The following is a 17,411-nucleotide window of genomic DNA, read 5'->3' on the forward strand; positions in this document are numbered from 1 at the left end:
CTCTGGCTAGCACATGGAGGGCTGTGCGGCCCTCCAAAGAAATGCCTCCCCAGACCATCGCTGACCCACCGCCAAACTGGTCACGCTGGAGGATGTTGCAGGCAGCAGAACGTTCTCCACAGCGTCTCCAGACTCTGTCACGTCTGTCACATGTGCTCAGTGTGAACCTGCTCTCATCCGTGAAGAGCACAGGGCGCCGATGGAGAAGCTGCCAATCTTGATGTTCTCTGGCAAATGCCAATCGCTCTGCATGGTGTTGGGCTGTAAGCACAGTCCCCACTTGTGGACGTCGGGCCCTCGTACCACCCTCATGGAGTCTGTTTCTGACAGTTTGAGCAGAAACATGCACATTAGTGGCCTGCTGGAGGTCATTTTGTAGGGCTCTGGTAGTGCTCCTCCTGTTCCTCCTTGCACAAAGGAGCAGATAGCGGTCCTGCTGCTGGGTTGTTGTCCTTCTACGGCCCCCTCCACATCTCCTGGTGTACTGGCCTGTCTCCTGGTACCTCCTCCGTGCTCTTGACACTGTGCTGACAGACACAGCAAACGTTCTTGCCACAGCGTGCATTGATGTGCCATCCTGGATGAGCTGCACTACCTGAGCAACTTCTGAGGGTTGCAGACATCCTCATGCTACCTCTAGTGGTGAGGGCACTGGCAAAATGCAAAAGTGACCAAAAATCAGCCAGAAAGGATGAGGACAGAGAAATGGTCTGTGGTCACCACCTGCAGAACCGTTCCTTTATAGGGTTGTCTTGATAATTGCCTCATTTCCACCTGTTGTCTGTTCCATCTGCACAACAGCAGGTGAGATTGATTCACAATCAGTGTTGCTTCCTCACTGGACAGGTTGATTTCCCAGAAGTGTGATTGACTTGGAGTTACATTATGTTGTTTAAGTGTTCCCTTTATTTTTTTGAGCAGTGCATTAATCAGGGCACTCAAAAAATCTATCAAAATTACATTTTATCCGGTAAATTCCACTTATTCCACGTTCTGAAATCAACGATTGACGAGTCCAAAACCGGTACCTGTGGCAAAGCACAGGCTAATTTTATTTCCAAAACACTTAAATGATTAAAAACTAATTTTTACATTATCTTGTCTAAAATAATATGAAACTAAATGACATTGTTTGGACTTGGGCCGGTCGGAGTACAACTGTTAGGCTTTTCAGAAAGGCTCTGTACCACCAGATGGAGCCTTATGTATCCCTGATCTCAATCAATTGAATTCTCTCTGATTTTAGTGACAAGTGAAGTATAGAAAAAAAACAGACACCCCTCCCCAGATCTGAACACTGACACATCTTTCACACCCAAAGTGCAAAGTCACACAGAGCATTATATCCAGAGGAGAGTGAGAGGCAGTTCTCCCCGAGGTGCTGCTGTGATGTGAAAGGCTACATGAAGGAGATGATGTTTACAAAGTAAAATCCTCCAATGACAAGACATCCAAAGACGCACTGAGGACACACCGACTGAGCCAAAAAGAAGAAGGGTGAGTCGTTGCAGAGCAGAACGTACAGAATACTGTATCCTGTGGTGTGTTAACAACATTCATACACATTATATTGCACCGACTGCTGACGGTTGTTCTGCGAGGTGCCAGCAGTGGTAAACGGAGTCTGATCCCTCACACTCCTACTCGGGTCAGAGTCCTGGATCGAGGCCAGCAGAGTTAGTGATCCTCTCCCCTCTCTCCCATCTCGCTCCTACTCCCTTCTTTTCCAACAAACGTCCTTCTTTTTTTTTTTTTCTAGCTTTGAAAGACGATTAGATTCAACAGACAAACATCAGACTTTATCTATCCGACTCTTGAGCTTCTGGTTTTAAACATTTTCTCATTAAAAGTTGGACTTCACCTCCTCCAGTTGGACTTCACTTCCTCCAGTTGGACTTCACCTCCTCCAGTTAGGTTTCTGTCCTTTCAAGTCCTGCGTTATTCTTTCCAGATTATTTGCAGCTTTTCACCATTTTTAATTTAGGTGTTTTTCACCCCGCTGACTGTGTTTCATTGCTTGTCAGGTTCAATGGCACTTGACGTGCTAAATTCACAAGTTAAAAACTCCCTAAGCGGGAGTGCATTTTTGGACCGGCGCTCCATAGAGGAGCAGGGACCTCCACCTCCAATTCGCAGCTACCTTTGTTTGACTATTTTCACTTGCTTTTGTCCTGCGTACCCGGTCAACATTGTGGCCCTGATCTTCTCTATCATGGTAAGCAGGGACTATGCAGCTCTGGCTAAACTGATGAGAGCTCATGAATGTATATCATCTTACAGTATGCATGAACTGTTGTTTAACATGAAGGAAATAATGAGTCGGAGAGAAAAGAAACATGTTCTGGTTTAGGGAGCTTTAAACACACCAGTTACAGAGCATTCTGGTGTGTTGAGCGTTAATGTGTCGGACACCGAGATGTAACCCAGTCACACTCACACCTGCTCTAACCCATCAAACAAACATACTGGATTTTCCCTTTTGGAAAATCTAAATTATATTTCCATGTTGCATTTGGATGGATATAAAGAAAAACAGAATGTAACACTGTATTCGGTTTAATCAAAATCTTAAAGAAGGCATAATAAACATGAAATAAATGGGTTGAAAAGCTGCGTATGTCGCTTACACTTTCAAAAACTTGTCAAAACTTTTAAAGCAGAGCTGTAATATCTGTGGTTCTGGTCAAAGTCAGGTTCAGTAGGTTTGTCAGTGTCCAAAATTTTGAAGTAAAAATCTTAAAACGTCCTGACGGAGTGATTTCTTATTCCCAGTCTAGAAAAAGTTACGAGCAGGGCGATTACGACGGGTCCAGGCGACTGGGCAGGAACGCCCTCTATGTTGCTGTTGCCTCCATCATCATCGGCCTCCTCATCATCACCATCACCTGCATTGTTCATTTCACCGCAGTGAGTCCAGGGGTTGCTCAGTATGACCATGACGGTTACAAATGGGATTTCTTTTGCGTGGATAAAATGTCTCTAAATTGAATTTCACAGAAAATGTATATTGTATTATGTAACAAGGATTTGACGTACTCCCACAGCTACTTAAATTTGTGGTGCTTTTGAAAATCACGATGTCATTGTCAAAGTTAATCTGAGACCTCTGATTAGTGGTAGGAGCACATTAGACAAACATTGCTTTCTGTTGCAATAAGGGAGATTATTTTCAAACGTCACAGTTGAATGTTTATAATTATAAAGAGAGGAAACATGTCTGATATTTTTTTCATAATGTACGCCAGGCAACATATTTAGTGGCAGATCTGCAACTATGACATGAAACGCAGCACAGACGTGCAAGAGACTGCGAGTATAATCCATTTATGATATGGTGATTTTAATTGTGCATGGCAGATCTGTCTCTGGGTATCAACCACTACGTGTATCAAAAATATATGTCTTTAATGTGATTTAACGTATGACTCTGTGTTGCAGATGGATTTTTAGCGCTGTGGGAGTGTAGATGGGGGGACACGAGACATAAGACTCTTGAACAGAAACCTCTGGATGTCTGGATGGGCTCAGCTGATTGGCTCACACCATCTGCTAATGAGAAGATCTGCACTCGGCTCACGTTTACTTTAACCAGTACGGCACTTTCTTATATGTTCCTTTTTATACAGACAATTAATGACTATAAAATCTACTGATTGCATACATTTTAGTACTTCGTATCACTGATGCTTTAAATTGAAGTGGCAGCTTTCTATAAGGGTTTTTGTTAAGACTTGAACGCTGTGAGACGTAATTTCACTGTTTTTAACTCCAAGTATTGATGGAACTAGAATGAAAACAATAAACTATGATCAGAATAACTACTTTATGCATAACTTAACAAATTATGTTCACAGCATCCTTGATGAATGATATTTCAAAATAAAAAAACAATGACAACTTTAATATTTGCTAATCCACTGATGTTATAGAGCTTTAATAAACATTTAGTGCTGACTTTGATAATTTGTGCTACATTTGTATCATAGTGAGTCTGTCAGTGGTGACAATAGCTTGTGAATTTTTTAGAGGTTTAGTTTTAATGGTCTTTAATTCTTATTAAGGAACTGAAATGCATTATTTAAAAAAAAAAAATCCCTGCTGTACATTGAGCTTGTGTCTAAAAACTACTGTATAAATAAACCTTTCTTTGATTCCTGTTTACAAGTCACAAAGAATACCACTCTGTATGTGAAAACAGGGAGACTACAGTTTAATGTAATTTGTGCCTCAGAAGGGAACGTTTTTAAAGTGAGACTAAGTAAAGTTTATACGGAGAAAAAAACTAATTTTTCATTTTACAGATTAAATTGTTCAATTCAATACAGTCATGGGTTTTGCTGTTTTGCTGCCTTTGTCTCATGACCTGCATAGTTTATGGTGGCTAATGTGAATTTTAAGTCAGACTTTGGTTAGATGAAGTCATTTCAGTGACTTTGTGGCCCCTCTCCACCTAAAACATGTTGTTCCATCCCTCAAATGTGACTGCAGTGGTCGCTGTGATAGAAATATGTGAAAAGCTACTTCAAACAAGTGTCTTGGATTTTTCCTCTTTGGTATGAGACAGAAAACCTGTGTTACAAACTTGCTCATGTTGGAAAGATGCCGGCTGGCAGAAAGGGTGTAATGAATGTAAGAAGGGATTCTACTTCGCTGCATGATGGGAAATATAGCGTTTTTGGAGTTTGGGATTAAAAGTCCAAATGCTTTGATCTTTGTTGCTTTAATTTTTTTTACTTTGTTTACCAAATCTGTCTCCTGCGAGTCCCAGAATTAAACTGCCCCATTAAGAACATGTTAAAATCTGTTTCAGCACTTCCCTGGCACTTGTTTGATTAAACGCATCTTGTTAATGACAGAACTATTCCTGCAGTCATGTTACTTGACTTGTGCAACCCTGTTTCCTGTGTGGGTTGACGTGCCACGGCACGGCTCCAGACTGTCAAATTAGGCATCAAAGCTTTAATGTAAAAACTTAAATCAAAAGATCATATTACACGTGACTAAGATCTCTACACCTGTCGCTTATTAGACCCTCACACACCCTTTAAATTGTGTTTGAAATAAAGATGTAATGCACTATGTTGAGAGAATTCCTACAATTAGGGTCATTTACAGAAACAGACTGGTGCCTGTTTGAAATAGTTCACATAGAAATCTCGAGTCTTGAATTACAACCTGCCTCACTGGGACATTTCCTTGTAGTTTGATATGTCATCGTATATCCCAAACTAAATATAGCAGGTTTCCCCTCCGTGTTGCGGACTGGCTAGTTCGTCACATGGTCAAACAAAACTGACCCCGTTACGAGGTGACCGAAAACATAAAAAATGTGGCCTACAAGGTGGGAAGAAATAAAGTGATGAGTCAAACGGGTTCAAGCGGGGGGGCATCGATTTGTTTGTCCATTTCAGTTTCATCTCACGACTCATTTCAGTTTTCTGACCGCTGCTATTGAAAAACAACCTTTTCAGGCTGTTTTTCATATATTTCACAGCTCTCCAGGTAACAATGAGCTCTACAGACTCTGAGGACACACAAATGACACATGCATGCTACACACAAAACAAAGATGTGCTGTTTGTGCCTGTACATTTGATAAGAAGTGTGTACCTTTTCTTTTCTCCCGTATGCAGGTGTAATTGAAAGCTGTTCCTCTGATGTTATAAGCCTGCTGCCAGGTTCCTGCAGTTTTTCGAAGGCTCTTAGACAAATCAGTTTGGGCAGTAATCTTGTACTATTATCTCCCATTACTTGAAAGAGAAATGCAGCGTGATTGTAGTGGCACCTCTTTGATGTCACACCAAAGCAAAAACTCCAGAGGACGAGATGAAAAATGAAATGAGCGCTGGGATTAGGCGACTTGAAAGCACTTGGTAAGATTATCAAGGGATCACGTTAGACTTTGTGACAGGAAACTGATTAAGGTACCGAGCAACCAAGAAAATTTCACACAAACAAATTCAATTAAAGCAGTTTCCATTCAGTTTTTCTTGCTACATCAAAAAGAGATTCTGACTCCCGTCTTCGTGAGACCGCTGCTTTTACTCTCCTGTACAACAACAGTGAATCAAACTGCTTTCCTGTTTGCATTCACAGCAAAAACTCCGCTGAAGCTGTGCTGTTGTGTTGCTAGCTGCACTATAAGCCAATAAATTTGGAGAGCTGGAGCACCATGACTCATATGAAGTGCTCATAAATAGACCACTCGAACAAGTTGCTTCCATTAGCAGCAGCTAGAGCCTCCATGTGTACATATCCCATGACGCATTCCTCATATCGAGCAGCAGTTTGATCCAGTTGGAATAAATGGAAAAGGAGACCTGTGAGAATCGTAAAGAGCAAGTAGAGAAAGAGAAACGTGCATTTAGGTACCTGATATCCAAGAAAGTAAAAGCCCCTAAAGATTCGCAGTTTTTATACTGGAAATACAATATTTATAATACCAAAGTTTATTTTTCAAATATATAACATTTAAGTCTTTAATTAAAGCTGCATTAAATGTAGTATAACATTTTTTTACTACAGCTTCATTAATTCTCGTTTTTGTCTTCGAGGCAATGAAACAAACTACAGATTGAACACTGACATATTATCACCTTAAAGCCGAGTAGGCAATACTTTCACATGACAATTTTGATTGTAATAACTAATTTTGACAATTGCATGTCACTAACAATATTTAATTGAAGGTTTCCATAAATAAAAATGAGTCTGTGAGCATGCCCGTCGCTTTGTTTTTAACTGGACGCAGTCTGAATCAATTAACCAATCAGAGTTAGCCAGTCTGATTGGTTAATTGTAACTAGCCAATCACAGAAGTTCTATAAACAAGGGTCTTCTGGTTTCGACTGCTTTGGTCCTGCCTTCTTTTCATTAGGCTCAGCTGCACATTCACATTCGATTTCAATGTTGTTGTTTTTGTTTTAACTCCGAGTCACACATAACCAGCCGAATAGAACGGATGTTAGCGTGGTAGTTTGTTAAAACATTTAATAAGCTATTCGTTGCACTTCAAGCCCAGCGAAGAGAGCGTGCATGTTTATTGCGTCATTTGGTGGGAGGGGCTAATCAGAGTGATACGAGGCAGAAGAGAGTACGTTCAACTTGGTTACTGAATTGAACGCTGTCACAATTTGATCAGTTTACGCATTCAGCAGTTATGGTGCAACGTCAGTGTAATTTTGTCATGTTTTTTTGGCAAACTGCTGTAGCCCATCATTCACTCTTCTTTAAGATCAGTTTTTGGTCTATTTTTAATTGATTTCTTTAGCAGTGAAGTGCTCCACTGTGTTCACCAGGTAGTCACTAAGATTGTCTGCAAGCGGTTTGATGCAGACAGGCAGAGTACTTTGGATTTTACTATTTATATCACTGTCTGTGTCTGGATATGATGATGCTGACAGCTTTGAGAGGAAACCCAAACAGTAAAGTTGTGGGCCTGAAAGATGCAAAAATACTCCGCAGAGCTGAGTGGAGCTGCAGTGTTGGATGATAATTTACTTTTCCCCACTGCAAGTGACTCAGTTCCCTTAGTTGTTGAGGTTAACGATGATATAACCAATCATTTTATATTATGATAGATCAAACAACTGAGGTATCTCTAGAGTGTTGTTGTAGCTCAACAGTCATATATCCGTATCTTTAACAATGCCGAGTACTGATTATTACAGACGCTAATCGATGTTTAGCAGGATGGTTGTCGAGAGAGATGATTATCGTGTTTTGTAAAAGAACCCCATACGTGTTGGTGTGGTTGTGCTTATGAAATGGTGCTGTAAATTTTTTTTCGAGTCACACGGAATCAAAAGTTTTATCCTCGATTTTGATCATCTATATATATTTATATTTTTGGCATATTTTATTTTCACTTTATTTTGTAAATGTGGTCAAAAACTGGGTCATGCACAGGTTTGTACTTTGATAACAGGTTGCTGCCATTTACCACATAGGAATGTACAGTGGGCTCCGAAAGTCTGAGTTCACAACGAAAATCTGTCATAAAACACGAGACTTTCTGAGATGTAAAATGAAAAAGAAATATTTCAGATTCTGCACAATTAGATCCGAACTCAAATTGAAGCAAAGGCGTGGCTCCGCTTTTGAACTACTTTAAACAAAAGGTGAGATTTCCTTGAGTTGTATCTCTTGCATTGACACAGCATTTAAAATTTCAACTACACGTCTGGAGGCTTGTTCACATAAATCAAAGCACAATCAAGTTGACCAAAGGTGATCGTACAAGCATCAGGTGATCAATGCGCCGAGCTTCGTTCACGGAGAGAAAAGCAACTTTGTCGCAGATACAGAATTTACTAAATATAGAACGCAAGACAACAAAAGTGAAAGAAAGCACTTGCAGCATTTCACAGCTGATGATGGGGAAAAAAAAGTCAATTACTGAAGAATCCAAGTTAGACATGAGCTGCAGAAACAGAAGGGTGGATGTAAGGAGATAAACAGAGGAGAGGGTGAAACCACAGCGGATCAAACCCAAAGCAAATGTTTTCAGGGGTTAGGACTCAAATGTACAACCAGAAACAAAAACTCAAAAATCAAAGAAAGGAACAATTCAAATGCTCAGCCAACACAGTCCAGAAGCAGGTAGTCAAGAAAACAGAGGTACCGGAGTGAAAGTCAAAAACAGTCCACAAGGCAAACATGAGGTCAAAACACCAAAAACTTACTGAACATGAGAAGACGACAGGCTTGACGAGCTCGGACACGACGGTGACTCAACAACGACGATCTGAGGACGAAACCGAGGTGGAAGGGAGCGAGTGGACTTTATCCACAGGAGGGCAGCGACATAATTAGACACAGGTAGAAACAACCAGGGCGGGAAGACAATCACAAACGAGGGCAGGAAGTAACTATGCCAGAAACAAGACACAAGGTGAGTTACCAAAATAAAACAGGAAATGAACATAAAAACGTTAAAGGACAGAGAGACATAACCGAATGACGAGGAAAACACAGAAAGACGACTAAACAATGAGAACAGGTTGAAACTGAACAACGAGGATGAACTGTTTTGTGACTCTCTAGTTGGACACCTGCACTGAATTGGCTCTCAACGGAGGAGAAGTAGCCCTCTGTTCCTCAGAGACATGCTCCACCCTCAGTGGGAACTGGAGAAGGATTCATACTGCAGCAGGATAATGAGCCTAAACACGTCGAAGCTTTACACTCAGACTGCCAGTCCAAATCCAGTTTTTGTCATGTCCAGATTGTATCTGGATTGATTTTTGAAAGTCTGAACAGCAAAAAAAACAAAAAACACATGAAATGGGATTTTTCCAATCTGGATCCAAACCACATTTGAAGGTGGTTTAAAATGCGATTCCAATTGGATTTCTGCCAACGCCTCTCAAGTCCAGACGCTTCCTGGTGTCATTCGCAACGTGACTCACGGTGTCATTTTCAGAGAGCGCTGGCAGAGCGCTTTCACAAAGTGTAGATTTTCGCGCTGCAGAGGACAACGATCAATGGTCCACGGACAGAAGCCAAAATAAACTGTCTGCTGCCACTTTCGTGCCGGCAGCTTCTGTGAAAGCCGTGTCACCAGCATAGCTGCGCGTCATTCGTTACCACAGCAACCCATGCAGATGGGCTGGTGATGTCTGGATCAGTCTCGACTAACCAAATCAGATCTGTTCACTGTTCGCAAGTAACAGTATGGTACAGTAATCTGTCCGAAAGATCTGATTTGAGAAAAAAAATCCAATTAGCCTGAAGTCTGAACACAGCTTTTGAAATCATCACATCATGCTGGTAGAACAAGGGTCATTGAGTTTGAACAAACTTGTTGAGTTCATGCAGCTTGAGTAGCAAAAAGATCTAAAAGGTCTAAAATTCATAGTCATTTTTCAGAGATTTTACCTTTCGATCACATCGTTGAGCTGATATATGTAATCATTTGTAATCCAAAATTGTGTATTAAATTAGACAAATGGAAAAAGAAGTATACAAATAGAAGTTTCTTCAATCGTGGTCTGACTTTAGACCCGACTGTATGTAGCGTACTGGAGTTCTGGCACTTTTAAAAAACATTTTTTTTTATCAGTTTTGATCATAATTAACGGATCAACTGTGTGTTCAGTAAAATGACTCCTGAATATTTTTACATAGACACAATAAATTAAATTTATGAAGCAAATGAGCAAACTACAAACACCTGTCAGCGAACCAATAAAAATAAACTGCCACTGTTCAAAGTGTTAGCTTTTAAAGATATGATTAAACCATTTGATCGTGTCATAAGAAATGGTTGTTTTTATCTCACTGGTATTTAGCTGTGTACATGTGAGCTGGACTGAGCATGCTCAACTGTCATGTATCCCTGCTTATCTATTATACTTTGCACTGAAGCTAATTACAGTTTGACATCTACTTTATTGAATTCAAAAGTGCATCCGCTGTGAAAAGTTTGATTGATTGATTTGTGATGCTTTTGTTTGTGTGAATCACACGTCCTGCAGCTGTTTTTTTTTCTTTATTTTTAAATAAATTATGCTTATTAACTTTACGTGCGTTGGTGTGTTTCAGCTGGATTATTTGTTTCCAGCAGCTCCTGGTATTTGCATGACAGTGATGTAGTTTGTGTTCAAAGAGATTACAAACACAGCATTGTAGAGACAACCACGCTAGTAGCAGCGTGGTTACATAATGGAGTAAGACTGAAAATAAGATTTGAGTTAAGATGTCACTAAAGATGAAGAAGTAATGTATACAGTGCACACATGGAACATATCATAAGAAAGAAAAGGACAGTACATTTCAAAATAAAGTAGGTATCTAAATATATGCACATCAAATTTAGTGCCTTATCATGACTGACCATTTTAAAATATGTTTAAGAAACTATTTATTTATTTAGCAACTGCACAGAAAAAAAAGATGTGGAGAAGCCTCAGTTAAGCACAGAGAGAAAGAGAGAACATTATGTAACCTCGTCTCCACTGAACAGGTTAAATAACATTGGTAGCAGAGAACATTGCTATTCTCTGTTCTTCTTATTACCAACAATCAGAAACACTGACAAAAGAAATTTCAAAGCTCAGGGACAATATTTTTTGATGTTTAAAAGAAGAAAAGCAAGATCATAACTGGTGTGTGAATTAGGAACGAGTCTCTCTGGCTGAATGTTTATAGCACACTGAACAGTCTGATAGCTTCAAAACAAATTAAATCAAAGTTCTATTTACATCAGCCTTTCATCCGATTATAATTTGTTCAGGCTTATAATCTGTAGTTGACTGGTTACTCCTCAATATATTTATTGTTTCTGTCAGCCAAACACCACCCTGCTCTGTAACTTACCACAGTGAAGAGTAAACAGTAAAATGAGGTTTTTGCCTGTTTCACCTGCACCTGTAACATCCCTAATCCTCATATCTTCTCAGACAGCACAGGGCTTTGGTTTAAATCTAGAATAAATCTATCACACTTGGATTATATCTGTAACATACTTTTTATTGACACTGGTAACTTCAAACTTGGAACAACTTCAACAAGAACAAAATCCCACAACAAAGATTACTTTGACTAAATTTAGTGCCGGGACCACAGTCTCTCCGTGTATCAGTTCTGAGAGGGTTTACGAACTACACACTTCACAAATGCTGCAACACTAATTGTTTCCCCTCTTTGCTTTGTCAGATGCCTTTCAGTCTTCTGTGCTACAGCAGTTCATGTGATCGTATTACTCGCTGGAAGTTGGACCACAGTGATGACTCTGCAGCAGACTTAGATTATAGTATTGATCTAAGAAGCTTAAGAGTAGGGCCTTATGCCCTGACTTGGAAATTTAAGCACACACATCCTAGTTTTCCTATCTGAGAGCTTGCAACAATACCAATGCACCATTTAAAAATCTCCCGTTATGTGATAAAAACCACTGCTACCCATGAGTTTCAGAAATATCTAACACGGGGCGCCACAACACTCGAGAGGGTACATCATTAGTGGGATCCAAGGAGACAGGGTGAAGCTGGAGAAAAATGGAAGCAGCACAAAAGACAGAACAAAAACAATAGCAGGAAGAGGAAAAGTTCTGATTGTGGAAGTTGTATAAACTTGTTTTGTGCCGTGTACCATTAGTAACAAATACCATCTCTTCCATCGAGTCTTAATTTGGGTTCTTCTCATAATAGCCTCTGTTTGAGCAGCTAAAATGATTTGTTTATCCAAACTCTGCTCTGCGATGCGAGGCAGAAGTCATCGTTCCGTCTGACAGGCAGCTTTGCTTGTTCTCCGTAACAACGTCCACACCCCCACCTCCTGTCTGCAGCAGGAGCCGTGTAATTACATCCAAAGCGTTCCCCTCTCCCCCTACGCTTGATATCACTGCTGACATCCACCAGCACAGACCCTCCTATCTCGCTCTCTCTCTCGCTCTCCCTGCATCTCTGCTATTACACAGCTCTCTCACTGGCAGTGTGCAGTCCTGCCTCGTCTTCAGTCATGTGTGTAGTGCAGCAGTGCAGCGGAGCAGATGGAGACGGAGAGGAAGACGGGGAGACAGAAGCAGAGATGAGAGAAGAAGAGAGAGCGTGGTAGACAGCTGAAGAGCGAACTGTTATCCATGTGAGGAGAAAAAGCCAGAGGAAGATTACACCGGGATATTTATTCAAAGAACAAACTGTTGGCTAAGTCTGTCGGGTAAGTGTGCAACTTATGTTTTGACATGTAACAGCTGAGTATTATATAAAAAAAGAAAAAAAAAAAAATCTTAACATCTTAGTGACGTGAAGTTGTTACTAAAATGATGGTTTTCAACAGTAGTGGAAGTAATGTGCACTTTGTAAAATGTGACATAATCAGTTAAGCCTTAATGCACAGGGGAGATGTGCAGCATCTTTCTTATTCACTGAACAGTAAAAAAAAGAAAGAACAGGGGCTTGTCTCCACCTGAGGGTTGAAGGCTGCACCAAAGCCCTGATCAGATCCACCTGTCACATACAGAGGTCTCCTCTTACAGTTGTGTCTTTTTTTCTTTTTTCTTAAAGCTGCCAGGGTTTACCAACAGTTAGGTGGAGCCGGTGTGTGTGAAAGTGGTGTGTAAGCTTGACTGATGGGAAGAGACTCTGGGTTCACCTGATTAAAGTAAATAATTCAATTTGGGTTGGATCTCTGTGATTTACCGGGTTTATAGAGGTGTTTTTCTGGCGGGTGTGTGAATGCACTTGTGCTATTTAGCACTTAATGCAAAGAAAAGATGTGGACAAACCGTTGGCTTAAATGAGAAGATCAATGACAACGCTAAAAGTGGTGCATTACATTCGACATGACTGAACTAAGATGACCAACATGTTGCCTTTTTATGGCATTAACGCTGAGAGTAAACAAATGAAATAGCAAGTATTTCAGTGTTTAATATGTAAGCTTATGTCTTTATTGTATGAAGAAGACTGCTGTTAGTTTTTTACTAAATATGTCTCAAAAACATAAAATGAATAGATCCATTCACAAATAAACTAGTGCTTCTCTGATGTTGTTTGGATATGTTTCTGATTTGAAAATAATGCAGGTCCATTAGCATTCTTCAGGAAAAACCTCCTCAGTCACTGCAATGTAAGTTTATTTCTTTGCATTCACATGACTAAGTGCTTATCCGATTTATTGATATGCTAATTTCCCAAAAGGGAAAATAATGGAAGTGTAGTTCCCTGAATTGTGCATCACATTAGCATACGCCCGGCCTAAATGAGAGATGTTAATTTGAAGGATTATGAAGAAAGATGAGTATCAAGTATATGTGGGTGGAAGAGTGTAATAGTACATGAATACCAAACGTCTGATTTTGGAGAATGAAAGTGCACAGTTCTTGGTACGGTTATCCTTTTAATGCGTAGAACACTTATAGTTCACTATGGTGCAAAAACTTAACGGGATTGATAGAAATCCTTTATAAGTGGTTGTGTTAGAGGCAAGAATTAATCAGAGCAAAGAGCTTATCGCTTCATAAACAGCGCATGCTGACAGCTGTGGTAAAGGAACAAATCAGCACCTTTTGAAATCAAAGCTTTTTCTTATGTGTAACATGCAAAGTTGTATGTGCAAAAAAGACAGCCGCCTGTGAATACTGACGGATTACAAGACTGTTTCCCAAAAAAGTTGGGACACTGTAAAATGTAACTAAAAACAGAATGTGATGATTTGCAAATCATGCAAACCCATACTTAGTTGCTGAAACAGAGAAATTGTATTGTTCTGAGGAAGACATATGCTTATTTAAAAATTTGATGCCAGCAACACGTTTCAAACAAGTTGGAACAGGTGCAACAAAAGTTCCTGGTGGAACTTCTAACAAATTAGGTTAATTGGTAATGACTGGTCATGAAAGGAGCATCCGAGAAAGGCAGGGTCTCTCAGCAGTGAAGATGGGGAGGAGTTCACCACTCTGTGAAAGACTGCAAAATAGTGCATAAATCTAAGAATAATGCTCATGAATGTAAAATTGTAAAAAAAAAACACCAAAAAAACAGGGGGAATTCATCCTCTACTGCACATAATATCATTAAAAGATTTAGATAATCTGGAGAAATCTTTGTACTCAAGGGAGAAGACCAAAAAACAATATTGGATGGCTGTTTATTTTGCATGAACTGGGGAACACTTCAGAAAACCACTTTTTGTTAACACAGTATGTCGCTGCATTCACAAACGCGGGTCAAAAGGATAATGCAAAGAAGAAACCACCCGCCTGCGGGCCATCGGAGCTTTACCAGCACCCACCTTCTGTCAACAAAGTTAATGTATAAACTCATGTAAGATGTCTATGGAAAGCTAAGACTCTCGTGATTCGACTGGTAGAAACCATTTTAAGATCCTATAACAACAGCAGGTACAGTAAACAGCTTTGTCAGATCACTACTAAACAAACAAACAATTATAGTATTGAAGAAACTCACCAATACAGCTTCAGAGTCCCACACTGACCAGCAAAGGTTCAGTAAATCCAATCCAGCAAAGTATTTAGTCCAAAAAGCATAAATATATCCATAATACACACGATTGGCCGTGTGTGTTTGGAATTACACCTGTGAGTTCATAAACCTGCACAAATTGTCCTCAAACATGAGATATCCTGGCACAAAGCCAGCTCTGCCGTCGTCTGAATCAAACAAACGTAACTTGTCCGACACCGTTTGATTGACACCTCAATGAGCCAATAGGACATTTCTAAATCCTGTCTCTAGCCTACAGAAGCCAAACGGAGTGCATGTGGAGATAAAGTGCCCTCCTCTCTTCTGTGTTTTACAACTGCGGCCAATTGCAAGCTACGTTGGCGATGACTGAGGCTTTGTATAGCCAATGAGATTCTGTTCTCGACTAGGTCAGACTTTATACTGTAACCCCAATGTGTTGTCCAGCTAATACCTCAGTCATTGACAGGCACTGCCTGAGCTCATTTAAGATGGATGCCGTGTTCTCCGGGCTAAAGAGGAGGGGGACCATCCAGCTTGCTATCAACACAGTTCGAAAGCCAAAATCCGTGATGGTATGAGGGTGCATTAGTGCACATGGCATGGGTAGCTCTCATATCTAGGAAGGCATCATTGATGCTGAACGATATATACGGGTTTTGGTGCAACATATGCTGCCATCCAGATGTCCATTTCAGGGAAGGCCTTGCTTTTTTCCTTCCAGGAAAACAAAGCCAAACCACATTCTGCACATATTACAATAGCATGGCTCCGTAGTAGAAGTCCAGGGGCTAAACTAGCCGGCCTACAAACAAAATCTGTCGCCCACTGAAAATATTCCGCCCATTGTGAAACAAAAAAATACAACAAAGGAGACCCTCAACTGTTTGAAAGCTTGAATCCTATATCAGACCAGAATGATACAACATTTCACTGTCAAAAGCAGCTGGTCTCCTTAGTTTCCAAATGTTTATAGAGTGTTGGTAAAAGAGGTGAGGCAACACAGTGGTGAACGTGCTCCTGTATGTGGGGTAAAGGCCCCGTAAGGAGTCCCCAACCTCATGAACTAACAGTCTAAGAAGAGTTTGGATTATACTTAGACTGGAAAAAAGCCTGGCCGACTCTGTTAAGCAAAATCAGAAAGGACACGTTCACGTCCTTATCTAGAGGAATGTGTTCAGGCACAGATGTTTAGGAACCGGGCATCGTCACATGTCGTGATCTCTCGCCTCGATCGAGATGCTGCCAATAAACATCACTGCATTGTCATCCAAATTGGTCTCCTCATATTTCTTCACTTCGTCTCCATGATTTCCTCCTCACTGACCTTTTTGAAATGTGTCGCTGGCATCAAATTCAAAATGAGCATATATTTTCCAAAAAAACAATAAAATGAATCAGTTTCAACATCTATTATTGTCATTGTTTAATTTTCCATTAAATATAGGCTTACACTTTTTTTTGCCAATCATCACATTTTACATTTTACACAGCGTTAAACTTTTTAATGAAAAGGGTTGTATTTTACAGCAGCCCAACGGGATGTGTAAAATTTAACTAAATTAGCCACCGGGGATTTTGTGTATGTAATTGGGCTTTGAAAATGCACATTACTTCGAATAGAACGCAAATACAAATGGAGCATGAGTGTATATGCTGCCTTCGGCCAGCTGCATCGTCACTCAACTGGAAGGGTAATTACTCAGTAATGAGTGGATGATGATGAATATGAGGATTCATTCCTGTATGTGTTTCTTTTCTTTATTTAGATAGACTTTTTGAACTACCATATGATCAGTCACAACTCAGGTGCTGATTTTTATCAAGCAACTAAAATTTAGAGTACTTACTCACAAAGCTTACAGACTCTATCATCCGTGCACGTCCTGGTTCTGCGGGTCGTTCCCACGCAACAGGAGCAGGTTCAGAACTTACTGGTCCACCCTCGTACAACTCAACACACATCGAGGAATATACAGTAGTCGGCAGCAGGGGTCCTGTCACGCCTCCTCCTGGCACACGTGCAATAGTATAGGCTTGTGCTCACAAATGCAGACTGTTTGTAATGACAGTTACAGGAGCCAGTTGGCATTATAAAACGAGAGTAAACATTATAATATATAAAACAGCAGGAAAAACAACATGATTTATGAGCTAATTGCATAGATTGATATGTTAACTGGCACATAGCTTGTTCTTACATCCCATTTTATACTCTGCTTGTTTTTACTTATTCCTAACTGTTCTATTTGTTCCTCTCTTACAGACACTGGCAGGCCTTTATTGGAAGTGTAAGAAGTGTTTTGATAGTGCAGACTATTGTAAAGTCATCACTGCCAAAGACGGCTGCGAGGCTCGTCTGTATGGGGGAGTGCTGATGTGTCACCCTAAAGAAGCCATCCAGAAAACCAGAGCCAACACACTGCACTTTGTTGATTTTTCTCCTAAAACTACCTAAAAGAAAGAACTATATGATGTGGTTAC

General features: G+C 40.3%; 1 protein-coding gene across 2 annotated transcripts; it reads left to right on the forward strand.

The window, feature by feature from the left end:
- The first annotated feature begins 1,684 nt into the window (after positions 1-1,684).
- On the forward strand, positions 1,685-5,091 carry LOC138203556 (transmembrane protein 233-like). Of its 2 annotated transcripts, none has more exons than XM_069158530.1 (4): positions 1,685-1,914; positions 2,025-2,215; positions 2,773-2,907; positions 3,439-5,091. In XM_069158530.1, the coding sequence occupies exons 2-4, from the start codon at positions 2,030-2,032 to the stop codon at positions 3,448-3,450; spliced, it is 333 nt and encodes a 110-aa protein (XP_069014631.1). In that variant the 5' UTR covers positions 1,685-1,914; positions 2,025-2,029; the 3' UTR covers positions 3,451-5,091. The 2 variants fall into 2 exon arrangements, with proteins under 2 accessions (XP_069014631.1, XP_069014622.1); XM_069158521.1 differs by having other exon boundaries at positions 1,685-1,909.
- Positions 5,092-17,411: the final 12,320 nt, after the last annotated feature.

Source organism: Embiotoca jacksoni, unplaced genomic scaffold, assembly GCF_022577435.1.
Source record: "Embiotoca jacksoni isolate LCO1_2020_lvr unplaced genomic scaffold, fEmbJac1.0.p SCAF_1, whole genome shotgun sequence".
In the NCBI taxonomy this organism is placed as follows: Eukaryota; Metazoa; Chordata; class Actinopteri; family Embiotocidae; genus Embiotoca; species Embiotoca jacksoni.

Coding starts and splice junctions, on each gene's coding strand:
- LOC138203556 (XM_069158530.1), top strand. CDS start 2,030: ATGGCACTTGACGTGCTAAATTCACAAGTTAAAAACTCCCTAAGCGGG. Junction 2,216..2,772: donor CCCTGATCTTCTCTATCATG/GTAAGCAGGGAC, acceptor TCTTATTCCCAG/TCTAGAAAAAGTTACGAGCA.